At 44.8% G+C, this 14856-nt stretch overlaps 1 protein-coding gene across 11 annotated transcripts in view; it reads right to left on the reverse strand.

Moving 5' to 3' along the window:
* LOC143765697 (uncharacterized) overlaps window positions 1–14856 on the reverse strand; it is a 247057-nt gene that overhangs the window by 187087 nt on the left and 45114 nt on the right. For 8 of the 11 annotated variants that reach the window (XM_077252623.1, XM_077252626.1, XM_077252621.1 and 5 more), the window contains exons 4-5: window positions 14183–14267; window positions 12662–12747 (exon numbers count right to left, since the gene is read on the reverse strand). The exons of 2 other annotated variants lie outside the window; for them this stretch is intronic. In XM_077252623.1, coding sequence (XP_077108738.1) covers window positions 12662–12673 — 12 coding nt within the window. In that variant the 5' untranslated portion in view covers window positions 12674–12747; window positions 14183–14267. The remainder of the gene's footprint in view (window positions 1–12661; window positions 12748–14182; window positions 14268–14856) is intronic. One more of the 11 variants, XM_077252622.1, reaches the window with a different exon arrangement.

Consider the following 14856-nt stretch of genomic DNA (forward strand, 5'->3'; position numbering starts at 1 on the left):
TTTGTTGTGAGTATGCTGATACCCCATATGTGGGGGTAGACCACTGTTTGGGCATATGCCGGGGCTCGGAAGGGAAGTAGTGGCATTTGAAATGCAGACTTTGATGGAATGGTCTGCGGGCGTCACATTGCATTTGCAGAGCCCCCGATGTGCCTAAACAGTAGAAACACCCCACAAGTGACCCCATTTTGGAAACTAGACCCCCCAAGGAACTTATCTAGATGTGTGATGAGCACGTTTAACCCCCAAGTGCTTCACAGAAGTTTACAACGCAGAGCCGTGAAAATAAAAATTCATTTTTCTTTCCTCAAAAAAGATGTTTTAGCAAGCAATTTTTTATTTTCACAAGGGTAACAGGAGAAATTGGACCCCAAAATTTGTTGCCCAGTTTGTTGTGAGTACGCTGATACCCCATATGTGGGGGTAGACCACTGTTTGGGCATATGCCGGGGCTCGGAAGGGAAGTAGTGGCATTTGAAATGCAGACTTTGATGGAATGGTCTGTGTTATGACCCCAATGGCGAGGGTCTCAGAGGAACGTGGAAGTCTGCAGAATACAAAAATCCAGCTCATAGGGCAGTGGTAACTGGGTTGACCATATATCTACTCCTAACGCCAACACTAGAAGTAGCCGGGGATCATTCCTACGTTGATTCTAGATGACACGCGCCAGCCGGAGAATCTAGCTACCCCTAGTAGAGGAAAACAAAGACCTTTCTTGCCTCCAGAGAAGGGGACCCCAAAGCTGGATAGAAGCCCCCCACAAATAATGACGGTGAGGTAAGAGGAAATGACAAACACAGAAATGAACCAGGTTTAGCACAGAGAGGCCCGCTTACTGATAGCAGAATAAAGAAAGGTAACTTATATGGTCAACAAAAACCCTATCAAAATCCACACTGGAAATTAAAGAACCCCCGAACCGTCTAACGGTCCGGGGGGAGAACACCAGCCCCCTAGAGCTTCCAGCAAAGGTCAGGATATAGATTTGGAACAAGCTGGACAAAAATACAAAACCAAAACAAATAGCAAAAAGCAAAAGGCAGACTTAGCTGATATAACTGGAACCAGGATCAGTAGACAAGAGCACAGCAGACTAGCTCTGAAAACTACGTTGCCAGGCATTGAACTGAAGGTCCAGGGAGCTTATATAGCAACACCCCTAACTAACGACCCAGGTGCGGATAAAAGGAATGACAGAAAAACCAGAGTCAAAAAACTAGTAACCACTAGAGGAAGCAAAAAGCAAATTCACAACAGTACCCCCCCCTTAGTGAGGGGTCACCGAACCCTCACCACGACCACCAGGGCGATCAGGATGAGCGGCATGAAAGGCACGAACTAAAATCGGCTGCATGAACATCAGAGGCGACCACCCAGGAATTATCCTCCTGACCATAGCCCTTCCACTTGACCAGGTACTGAAGCCTCCGCCTGGAGAGGCGAGAATCCAAGATCTTCTCCACCACGTACTCCAACTCGCCCTCAACCAACACCGGAGCAGGAGGCTCAGCAGAAGGAACTACAGGCACAATGTACCGCCGCAACAAGGACCTATGAAATACATTGTGAATAGCAAACGACATAGGAAGATCCAGACGAAAAGATACAGGATTAAGGATTTCCAATATCTTGTAAGGCCCAATAAAACGAGGTTTAAATTTGGGAGAGGAGACCTTCATAGGAACAAAGCGGGAAGAAAGCCATACCAAATCCCCAACGCGTAGTCGGGGACCCACACCGCGGCGGCGGTTGGCAAAGCGCTGAGCCTTCTCCTGTGACAACTTCAAGTTGTCCACCACATGATTCCAGATCTGCTGCAACCTATCCACCACAGAATCCACCCCAGGACAGTCAGAAGGCTCCACATGACCCGAAGAAAAGCGAGGATGGAAACCAGAGTTGCAGAAAAAAGGCGAAACCAAGGTGGCGGAACTAGCCCGATTATTAAGGGCAAACTCAGCCAACGGCAAGAATGTCACCCAATCGTCCTGATCAGCAGAGACAAAACACCTCAAATAAGCCTCCAAAGTCTGATTGGTTCGCTCCGTCTGTCCATTAGTCTGAGGATGGAAAGCAGACGAAAACGACAAATCAATGCCCATCCTACTACAAAAGGATCGCCAGAACCTGGAAACGAACTGGGATCCTCTGTCTGACACAATATTCTCAGGGATGCCGTGCAAACGAACCACGTTCTGGAAAAACACAGGAACCAGATCGGAAGAGGAAGGCAGCTTAGGCAAAGGAACCAAATGGACCATCTTGGAGAAGCGATCACATATCACCCAGATAACGGACATGCCCTGAGATAGCGGAAGATCAGAAATGAAATCCATGGAGATATGTGTCCAAGGTCTCTTCGGGACAGGCAAGGGCAAGAGCAAACCGCTGGCACGAGAACAGCAAGGCTTAGCTCGAGCACAAGTCCCACAGGACTGCACAAATGACCGCACATCCCTTGACAAGGAAGGCCACCAAAAGGACCTGGCCACCAGATCTCTGGTGCCAAAAATTCCCGGGTGACCTGCCAACACCGAGGAATGAACCTCGGAAATGACTCTGCTGGTCCACTTATCCGGGACAAACAGTCTGTCAGGTGGACAAGACTCAGGCCTATCAGCCTGAAATCTCTGCAACACACGTCGCAGATCCGGAGAAATAGCTGACAAGATAACTCCATCTTTAAGAATACCAACAGGATCAGCGACTCCAGGAGCATCAGGCACAAAGCTCCTAGAAAGAGCATCGGCCTTCACATTCTTTGAACCTGGTAAATACGAGACAACAAAATCAAAGCGGGAGAAAAACAATGACCAGCGGGCCTGTCTCGGATTAAGGCGTTTAGCAGACTCGAGATACATCAGATTTTTGTGATCAGTCAAGACCACCACACGATGCTTAGCACCCTCGAGCCAATGACGCCACTCCTCCAATGCCCATTTCATGGCCAACAACTCCCGATTGCCCACATCATAATTTCGCTCGGCAGGCGAAAACTTCCTAGAGAAAAAGGCACAAGGTTTCATAACAGAGCAACCAGGGCCTCTCTGCGACAAAACGGCCCCTGCCCCAATCTCCGAAGCATCCACCTCAACCTGAAAGGGAAGTGAGACGTCAGGCTGGCACAAAACAGGCGCCGAAGTAAACCGGCGTTTCAACTCCTGGAAAGCCTCCACGGCAGCAGGAGCCCAGTTAGCTACATCGGAGCCCTTCTTGGTCATATCCGTCAAAGGTTTCACAATGCTAGAAAAATTAGCGATAAAACGACGGTAGAAGTTAGCGAAGCCCAAGAACTTCTGAAGACTCTTAACTGACGAGGGCTGAGTCCAATCAAGAATAGCTCGGACCTTGACTGGGTCCATCTCCACAGCAGAAGGGGAAAAAATGAACCCCAAAAAGGGAACCTTCTGTACACCAAAGAGACACTTTGAGCCCTTGACAAACAAAGAATTTTCACGCAAAATTTTAAAGACCAACCTGACCTGCTCCACATGCGAATCCCAATTATCAGAAAAAACCAAAATATCATCCAGATAAACAATCAAAAATTTATCCAGATACTTCCGGAAAATGTCATGCATAAAGGACTGAAAAACTGAAGGCGCATTGGAGAGCCCAAAAGGCATCACCAAGTACTCAAAATGACCTTCGGGCGTATTGAATGCGGTTTTCCATTCATCACCTTGCTTAATGCGCACAAGGTTGTACGCACCACGAAGGTCTATCTTGGTGAACCACTTGGCACCCTTAATCCGGGCAAACAAGTCAGACAACAGCGGTAAAGGATACTGAAATTTGACAGTGATCTTATTTAAAAGCCGATAATCAATACAAGGTCTCAAAGATCCGTCCTTTTTTGCCACAAAAAAGAATCCCGCACCAAGAGGGGAAGAAGACGGACGAATATGTCCTTTCTCCAGAGACTCCTTGATATATGAACGCATAGCGGTATGTTCAGGTACCGACAGATTAAACAGTCTTCCCTTAGGAAATTTACTGCCTGGGATCAAATCTATAGCACAGTCACAGTCCCTATGAGGAGGCAGTGCACTGGACTCAGACTCACTGAAGACATCCTGATAATCAGACAAATACTCCGGAACTTCCGAAGGCGTAGAAGAAGCAATAGACACAGGCAGGGAATCCCCATGAATACCACGACAGCCCCAACTTGAGACTGACATAGCCTTCCAGTCCAGGACTGGATTATGGGTCTGTAACCATGGCAGCCCTAAAACAACCAAATCATGCATTTTATGTAAAACCAGGAAACGTATCACCTCGCGGTGTTCAGGAGTCATGCACATGGTAACCTGTGTCCAATACTGCGGTTTATTTGCTGCCAATGGTGTAGCATCAATACCCCTAAGAGGAATAGGATTTTCTAATGGTTCAAGAGTAAAACCACAGCGCTTAGCAAATGAGAGATCCATGAGACTCAGGGCAGCACCTGAATCTACAAACGCCATGACAGGATAAGATGACAGTGAGCAAATCAAAGTTACAGACAGAATAAATTTAGGTTGCAAATTACCAACGGTGACCGGACTAACAACCTTAGCTATACGTTTAGAGCATGCTGAGATAACATGTGTAGAATCACCACAGTAGTAGCACAAGCCATTCCGGCGTCTATGAATTTTCCGCTCATTTCTAGTCAGGATTCTATCACATTGCATTAAATCAGGTGTCTGTTCAGACAACACCATGAGGGAATTTGCGGTTTTTCTATCACATTGCACCGAATTAGGTGTCTGTTCAGACAACACCATGAGGGAATTTGCGGTTTTGCGCTCCCGCAACCGCCGGTCAATTTGATTAGCCAGTGCCATAGTATCATTCAGACCTGTGGGAATGGGAAAACCCACCATAACATTCTTAATGGCTTCAGAAAGGCCATTTCTAAAATTAGCGGCCAGTGCACACTCGTTCCAATGTGTCAGCACGGACCATTTCCGAAATTTTTGGCAATACACTTCAGCCTCGTCCTGCCCCTGAGACATAGCCAGCAAGGCCTTTTCTGCCTGAATCTCAAGATTGGGTTCCTCATAAAGTAACCCGAGCGCCAGAAAAAACGCATCAAGATCAGCCAATGCCGGATCTCCTGGCGCCAGCGAAAAAGCCCAATCCTGAGGGTCGCCCCGTAAGAACGAAATAACAATTTTTACTTGCTGAGCAGAATCTCCAGATGAACAGGGTCTCAGGGACAAAAACAATTTACAATTATTCACGAAATTCCTAAACTTAAACCTGTCTCCGGAAAACAGTTCAGGAATCGGTATTTTAGGTTCTGACCTAGGATTTCTGATAACATAGTCTTGTATGCCCTGCACACGAGTAGCCAGCTGGTCCACACTTGTAATCAAGGTCTGGACATTCATGTCTGCAGCAAGCATAGCCACTCTGAGGTAAAGGGGAAGAAGAAAAAAAAACTCAGAATCTTCTTTCTTATAATCCCTCTTCTGCAATGCATTAAACATTTAATACTGGCCTGGCAAACTGTTATGACCCCAATGGCGAGGGTCTCAGAGGAACGTGGAAGTCTGCAGAATACAAAAATCCAGCTCATAGGGCAGTGGTAACTGGGTTGACCATATATCTACTCCTAACGCCAACACTAGAAGTAGCCGGGGATCATTCCTACGTTGATTCTAGATGACACGCGCCAGCCGGAGAATCTAGCTACCCCTAGTAGAGGAAAACAAAGACCTTTCTTGCCTCCAGAGAAGGGGACCCCAAAGCTGGATAGAAGCCCCCCACAAATAATGACGGTGAGGTAAGAGGAAATGACAAACACAGAAATGAACCAGGTTTAGCACAGAGAGGCCCGCATACTGATAGCAGAATAAAGAAAGGTAACTTATATGGTCAACAAAAACCCTATCAAAATCCACACTGGAAATTCAAGAACCCCCGAACCGTCTAACGGTCCGGGGGGAGAACACCAGCCCCCTAGAGCTTCCAGCAAAGGTCAGGATATAGATTTGGAACAAGCTGGACAAAAATACAAAACCAAAACAAATAGCAAAAAGCAAAAGGCAGACTTAGCTGATATAACTGGAACCAGGATCAGTAGACAAGAGCACAGCAGACTAGCTCTGATAACTACGTTGCCAGGCATTGAACTGAAGGTCCAGGGAGCTTATATAGCAACACCCCTAACTAACGACCCAGGTGCGGATAAAAGGAATGACAGAAAAACCAGAGTCAAAAAACTAGTAACCACTAGAGGAAGCAAAAAGCAAATTCACAACAGGTCTGCGGGCGTCACGTTGCATTTGCAGAGCCCCTGATATGCCTAAACAGTATAAACACCCCACAAGTGACCCCATTTTGGAAACTAGACCCCCCAAGGAACTTTTCTAGATGTGTGGTGAGCACTTTCAACCCCCAAGTGCTTCACAGAAGTTTATAACGCAGAGCCGTGAAAATAAAAAATAATTGTTCTTTCCTCAAAAATTATGTTTTAGCAAGTAATTTTTTTATTTTTGCAAGGGTAACAGGAGAAATTGGACCCCAACAGTTGTTGCCCAGTTTGTCCTGAGTACGCTGGTACCCCAAATGTGGGGGTAAACCACTGTTTGGGCGCACGTTGGGGCTTGGAAGGGAGGGAGCACCATTTGACTTTTTGAACGCAAGATTGGCTGGAATCAATGGTGGCGCCATGTTGCGTTTGGAGACCCCTGATGTGCCTAAACAGTGGAAACCCCTCAATTCTAACTTCAACACTAACCCCAACACACCCCTAATCCTAATCCCAACTGTAGCCATAACCCTAATCACAACCCTAACCCCAACACACCCCTAACCACAACCCTAACCGCAACACACCCGTAACCCTAATTCCAACCCTAACCCTAATCCCTAACCCTAATCCCAACCCTAACCACAACTGTAACCCCAACACACCCCTGACCCTATCCGTAACCCTAACCACAAGCCTAATCTTAACCCTATTTCCAACCCTAGCCCTATTTCCAACCCTAACTCTAATTCCAACCCTAACCCTAAGGCTATGTGCCCACGTTGCGGATTCGTGTGAGATTTTTCCGCACGATTTTTGAAAAATCTGCAGGTAAAAGGCACTGCGTTTTACCTGCAGATTTACAGCAGATTTCCAGTGTTTTTTTGTGCGGATTTCACCTGCGGATTCCTATTGAGGAACAGGTGTAAAACGCTTCGGAATCCGCACAAAGAATTGACATGCTGCGGAAAATACAACGCAGCGTTTCTGCACGGAATTTTCCGCACCATGGGCACAGTGGATTTGGTTTTCCATAGGTGTACATGGTACTGTAAACCTGATGGAAAACTGCTACGAATTCGCAGCGGCCAATCCGCTGCGGATCCGCGGCCAATCCGCTGCGGATCCGCGGCCAATCCACTGCGGATCCGCGGCCAATCCGCTGCGGATCCGCGGCAATCCGCTGCGGATCCACAGCCAAATCCGCACTGTGTGCACATGCCATAACCCTAACCCTACCCGTAACCCTAACCCTACCCCTAACCCTAACCCTAGTGGAAAACGAAAAAAAAAAAAAAATATATATATTTTCTTTATTTTATTATTGTCCCTACCTATGGGGGTGATAAAGGGGGGGGGGGGGGTTATTTATTATTTTTTTTATTTTGATCGCTGTGATAGAACCTACCACAGCGATCAAAATGTACTTGTAAGGAATCTGCCGGCTGGCAGATTCGGCGGGCGCACTGAGCATGCGCCCGCCATTTTGGAAGATGGCGGCGCCCAGCGAGGAGACGTACGGACATCGGGAGGATCGGTAAGTATGAAGGGGTGGTGGGGGGGTGGATCGGAGCACAGGGGGGGTAATCGGACCACAGGGGGGGTGAATCCAAACAAGGAGGGAGCGGACAGGAGGACGGGGGAGCCGGCAGGCGGACGGAGGGGACCGGACCCCATAACGGAGGACTGGGGGGGCGATAGGTGGGTGTGTGGGGGGGGGTCACTTCAGTATTTCCAGCCATGGCCGATGATATTGCAGCATCGGCCATGGCTGGATTGTAATATTTCACCAGTTTTTTAGGTGAAATATTACAAATCGCTCTGATTGGCAGTTTCACTTTCAACAGCCAATCAGAGCGATCGTAGGCACGGGGGGGGGCTGAAGCACCACTCCCCCTGTCTCTGCAGATCGGGTGAGATTGGAGTTAACCCTTTCACCCGATCTGCAGGGACGCGATCATTCCATGACGCATACGCTGCGTCATAGGTCGGATTGGCACAGACTTTCATAACGCAGGGTATGCGTCAAAGGTCGGGAAGGGGTTAACTGTACACTGACACTATATACAGAGTTCTTGTGTATTATTTCACTGGTGGTAATAACAGTGTTGTTAGTATTGTGGTTTGTATTCATGATCAGTATTGTAGTATTCGGTCACTATGTGGTGGCAATTTATGGTCTGGTCACAGTGTGGCAGTATTTCTCCCTTGTACGTGGTATTATTCGTTCACTATGTGGTGGAATATGTAGCCTGTTTATGGTGTGGTGGCATTTCTCCTTGTATGTGGTATTATTTGGTCGCTATATGCTGGTAATATGTGGTATTCGATCACTATGTGGTCTGTTCATGGTGTACGTGTTTGTTACTGTATGTGTTATTAATCGGTCACTATGTGGTCTGGTCATGATGTGGTGGTATTTCTTCCCTGTATGTGGTATTATTGGTTTAGTGGCTTGTGTTGTGTATGGATGTCATTTGTTCTCTCTAATATTAATTATGAGAAGATTCTTTATTTCTATTAGAGATTAAATATTTGGAACACAGCGGCACAGATGTACTTACAGGAGTTCTCCTGTGAAAAAAAGGAATCACCTCTCCACAGGATAAGTGATAACGTATTGATTGGTGGGAGTCTAATTGCTTGGACCAAATCGGCAGAAAGTGGAGTATCTCCATTAGACTGGAGTGGCATGCTCGACTTGACCACGGATCCATTCATTCACTCTGTGGCTGCGACAACTGCACTTGTTTTTTTCTGGAAGCCCCAAAGAGAATGGATGGAGCTGCGGTCAGACATCCCACCTGCAGCTTCATTTTAAAATGGGGATAAGTGTCCCATCAGGAATGAAACTTCCCTATTCTTACGATCGGTGCAGTTTGTAATGGTTGGACCTAAGCAATCACCTATCCTGTAGAGCCCATGGATCTGTGACAACTTGTTTAAACCAAAGAACCCTTTAATGTAAACTACCGAAATTGTACATCCTAGTTATTGTGGTGCACAGTAGATGTGCAGGTGCCTCATGCATTTTATAGACGATGCTGCACTTTAACAGGGATAACGGCTTACAGATATTTGCATATAGCCCAGACACCCCAGTCCATCCCTGATTGTACTCATTTATAATGTATAGCACAGTCCCTTTGTATATAGTGTACTCACTTATTAAGCATAATGCCGTCCTTAGTTACAGTTTTCTCTTTTATTATATATAACACTGTCCCTTACTACTTACCGTCCTCTCTAGTTATATATGGTGCCGTCCCTTATTATATCGCTTCCTCTGCTGTTATGTAGCGTGTTGTCTCTTACATAGCGTGTTCTTGTTATTTTTCTTAACAAGGGCACTGTGTAATGAGAGACGGCAATATAAACAATAAAGGAGACTATGTAAGATATATATAGCTCTGGCAAAAATTAAGAGACCGCCACATCAAAATCCTGTCATTGGCAGCCCAATCTCCAGACCTGAACCCCATCGAAAACCTCTAGAATGTAATCAAGAGGATGATGGATAGTCACAAGCCATCAATCAAAGAAGAACTGCTTAAATTTTTGAGCCAGAAGCAGTGTGAAATTCTGGTGGAAAGCAAGCCAAGACACATGAAAGCTGTGATTAAAAATCATGGCTATTCCACAAAATATTGATTTCTGAACTCTAGCTGAGTTAAAACATTAATATTGTTGTTTCTAAATGATTATGAACTTGTTTTCTTTACATTATTTGAGGTCTGAAAACTTTTTTTTTTTTTTTTTAATTTTGACCATTTTTCTTTGTCAGAAAAAAAATACAAAAATTATTGCGTGGAAATTCGTAGACTTATTGTCAGAAGTTTATAGAATAAAAGAACAATTTACATTTTACTCAAAAATATACCTATAAAGAGAAAAATCAGACAAACTGAACATTTTGCAGACGTCTCTTAATTTTTGCCAGAGCTGTATATATACAGTGGGTACGTAAAGTATTCAGACCCCTTTAAATTTTTCACTATTTGATTGCAGCTATTTGGTAAATTAATGAGAATCTTTTTTTTTTACTTTTTTTTAACGTGCACTGTGCACCCCATCTTGACTGAAAAAACAACAGAAATGTAGAAATCTTTGAAAATGTATTAAAAAAGAAAAACTGAAATATCACATGATCATTAGTATTCAGATCCTTTGCTCAGTATTGAGTAGACACACCTTTTTGAGCTAGTACAGCCATGAGTCTTCTTGGGAATGATGCAACAAGTTTTTCACACCTTGATTTGGGGATCCTTTGCCATTCTTCCTTGCTGAACGTTGGTGGACAGCCATTTTCAGGTCACTCTAGAGATGCTCAATTGGGTTTAGATCAGGGCTCTGGCTGGGCCAGTCAAGAATGGTCACGTAGTTCTTCGGAAGCCACTCCTTTGTTATTTTAGCTGTGTGCTTAGGGTCATTGTCTTGTTGGAAGGTGAACCTTCAGCCAAGTCTGAGGTCCAGAGCACTCTGGAAGAGGGTTTCATCCAGGATAACTCTGTACTTGGCCGCATTCATGTTTATTTCAGTGGCAACCAGTTGTTCTGTCCCTGCAGCTGAAAAACACCCCCATAGCATAATGCTGCCACCACCATGTTTCACTATTGGAATTGCATTTTTACAGGTGATGAGCAGTGCCTGGTTTTCTCCACACATACCGTTTAGAATTATCACCAAAAAGTCTATCGTCGTCTCATAACTTTTTTGAATTTACCAAATGGCTGCAATGAAACAAAGAGTGAAACATTTAAATGGGTCTGAATGCTTTCCATACCCACCGTATGTGTATATGTGTGTGTGTGTGTGTGTATATATATATATATATATATATATATATATATATATATATATATATATATATATATATATATACACACTGTATATAATATATATATAGTGATGCAGTGACCCAGCCCATGTTACAGCCAGGGGGCGCTGTATGTGCTCCTCATGATATGCATGGAGGCGTATCTGTAATGGTGATAATGAAAGTGTCTGGCATGATTGTAAATGGCAGGTATGTGTCGCAGAAGAGAGAGTCTGCACTGTAAGCCTGTAGTGTTGTTGATATGGGACCTGTAGTCCCACAAGTATTTGTATAGTTAAAAGGGAGGCTTGCAGGGTTAGTCGGAGAGCTGGGCACGACTGGCTAACCACACACACACCTATGGGGATGGTTACAGGTACATAATGTGACCAGGGTTTGGGTCACATGTTGAGAGTGTATGGACCTGAATGGTCAGAGTGTGAAGTCCTGTGAATGGCCTGTGTGTTGGAATGTCCTGGAGTGGACTGGATTCCTGGAAGCACATGGTGAGGCTATGGACTGAAGGCCTGTGTGTTGGAAGTGCCTGGGACTGGACTTCCCGAATAGAGCACGCAGAGGCCGTATCGGCAGAACCTGTGATGGCTACTGTGTTGGGGAAGCTACAGTTCCGTCTGTGGGTCTGGACTTTCTGAAGTGCCCTGGCCACAAGGATGGTGATCCCAGTTCGGCAGCGTCCCAGGGAACCAGGACTGACAGGAGTCAGTGTGTGGAGCAGGAGCTCCTGTAAGGTAACTCCAGATAAAGGGGGTTACGGGCAGAGAAGTATCTGCCATTGGAACAGACTGTCTGTGCTTATGTTGTTCCGTTGATGTAAATAATGAACTGTTCGTGGTGCGGTTTATGAGGTTTAATAAACCGGATAGACTGTTCTTGTGAGAAAATGTGCCTGAGTGCTTTAATCCCATTGTCAAGCTAGTGTCCCCCAACACACTCAGGTAGCTCCATCTCATATATATATGTGTGTGTGTGTGTGTGTGTGTGTGTGTGTGTGTGTGTGTGTGTGTGTGTGTGTGTGTGTGTGTGTGTGTGTGTGTGTCCCGGACACATTTCTTGCATTGGAGCCCCAAGCTGTCAGTGCCCGCCCCTGCTGTGGTCCGTAGTCGGGGTGAAGGGAGGTCATCCCTTCACCCCGTGAATACAAGAAGCGTGAATACAAGAAGAGGACGTCATCGTAAGAAGATGGGAGGCCTCTGACCGGACCGTGACACCCATCGGACCAGAACCGGACCGGGACCGCCCCTGGGTGAGATCTAACCTCTTTTTCTCATCTTTCAGGTTACATCGGGCGCTTATCTACAGCATTACAGAATGCTGTAGATAAGCCCCTGATGCTGGTGGGCTTAGCTCACCTTCGATTTTGGGGGTGACAGATTCCCTTTGAAGATGTTTTACATTGCTAGGAAATGGAAAAATGGTATCAGGAAAGGTTTGCATCATTTTAGTTTATAATAGTACTGCACGGATTTTTTCAGAGATGGAGTCAACAGAAGCCAAAGAGACTCAAAGTTTTATTATCGCCAGCACCACTTTTTTTGTGATCATGTGTAAGGCTAGGTACAAATTGCGTTTGTGCTCACTGTCATGCGCATATACTCAGGTGGTATGCAATCAGTTGTGGCTATAATCAGGATATATCACGGCTTCTGTCCACCATTAGGTCCCTCTGTAAAAAAAACAAAAAAAAAAAACCATATACTGCATGATATACATATAAAAAAGCATAGTCTGCTGCGCTTTCTTATATGGTTAAACAAAAAGTACACAGCTGAATACCTGAGAGGGGAGGCCGAAAGAACACACATTTGGCCTTTATCTACTGAATGGCAATATTACACTATATGTTGGCTAAAGCTCCTAATGTATGCAGTAGGTTAGTGTTTCCCAAACTCCAGTCCTCAGGACCCCCAAGACATCATGCTTTCAGGATCCCCTTAATATTGCACAGGTGATGGAATTACTATCAAGGCATCAGTAAATGCCACTAGTTCTCTCACCCGCACAGTACTGGAAATCCTGAAAACATGATCTGTTGGGGGCTATGAGGAAGTTTGTTAAACACTGCTGTAGACTAACTGCACAGACTCAAAGTGCACCTAGGCTAACACATGAAAAACTTGGCCACTTGTGATGTTAAACTTCACATTTATACTTATATTTGTAGGGAAAATTGCCAAGTAAAATGGAATATTCCAAGAAGAAAACAAATACTTTCATGACACTTCCTTTTGCTGTAGGTAATAGTAAAATGAACATGGAAAATGTATCGTGTCTTTATGGTATAACTTGTGCTAACATGCATTACCCACACATCCAGAACTATGACAGAACAAGTAAATACATGCTCCACCACTAGAGATCTCTGTGGTTGAGATGACAGGTTTGTCACTCTCACTTATGGAAATTATAACATAGATATTTTCATCTTTATACTAGATGTCTGTCTAAACCAAAAAGGATGTGGACTTATAGGCCCCAATTCATCAAGACCAGAGTGATCAACACAGGTCTTAATGAGGGGATGTGTTGGAGTCAGGTGCCTCTTAATGACTCAAGCACGTCTGAAAAATGGCTTACACTTCGCCATAAATCTTATTCTGTAATGTATGCCACAACTAGTCATGAATTACAGTGGATAAGCTGAGGTGTTCTGCACATTTTTGCTAAACTGGGCAAAACTGGCATGAAAAAGCCAAAGTTACAAACTTTTTGCACAACCTCAAGTTGTGCAAAAATTAAGCAACTTATCAAAGTGTTTTACGCCAGATTACTGGTGAAATTAGGGCCGTACAGCATAGATTCCAAAGACTTATATCGTAGAATGTAAGCCTGCAAGGGCAGGGGGCTCTTCCCTCTGTACCAGTCTGTCATTGTTAGTTTGTTTACTGTAAGTGATATCTGTAATTTGTATTTAACCCCTTCTCATGTGCAGCACCATGGAATTAATGGTGCTAGATAAATAATCATAATAACTTACAAAGGATAAAATTAGGCCAAAAGTGTATCCATTTGACCTACAACTGGCAGGTTGAAGGGGTAACATCTCTCCTTGTGGAGAGTGACATAAAAAAATAAGGCTAAAAAAGCCGTAGCCAGCTCACCGATCATGGCAGGTGCACGGAGCTCATCTCGGATCCAGACGGAGGAATGTCAATGTAGAAAAAAAGGGGGAAGGCGCTCCAGCTCCTAAAAAATTTAAATCTTTAATAGTTCATTTAAAATCATTGAACAAAATGAATCCTTGCCTGTGAACAAAAGCCTAGGTGCGGAGCACATGCGACGTGTTTCGATCGCTCTCGATCTTAATCAATGCATGGTCTTTCTGGTACTGCGGTAATTCCTATATGCCTGACATGCCAGTGTAAGGAGACTTATAAGTCATGCAATGCTCCTCTGGAAAATTAAATATTCAAATTGCCTCTTCAGAGAGGAAGAGGACTTGAACGTTCGTCCCACTTATTGGAAGTAGTAAGCCTAAAAGTCAATATTGACTTTTTAACAAGACTTGCCATATAACTTAGGATAAAAGCAAAACCAGAATCTCAATTTGCAATATTAAAATTCCCAGAGGAGCATTGCATTGCCTATAAGTCTCCTTACACTGGCATGTCAGTCTCCAAAAGCAGAGATGTTACCCCTTAGGGTATGTGCACAGTAAACGCTGCGGGTTGGATGATGCGTACTTGTGCAGCGTCCAGTTGTTATAGTATAGTGGATGGGATTTCAAGAAATCCCATGTCTATTATGCGTACAGAGATGCCCGCGGCTCACCCGT

The sequence above is a fragment of the Ranitomeya variabilis genome, chromosome 4 (assembly GCF_051348905.1).
Source record: "Ranitomeya variabilis isolate aRanVar5 chromosome 4, aRanVar5.hap1, whole genome shotgun sequence".
NCBI lineage: Eukaryota > Metazoa > Chordata > Amphibia > Anura > Dendrobatidae > Ranitomeya > Ranitomeya variabilis.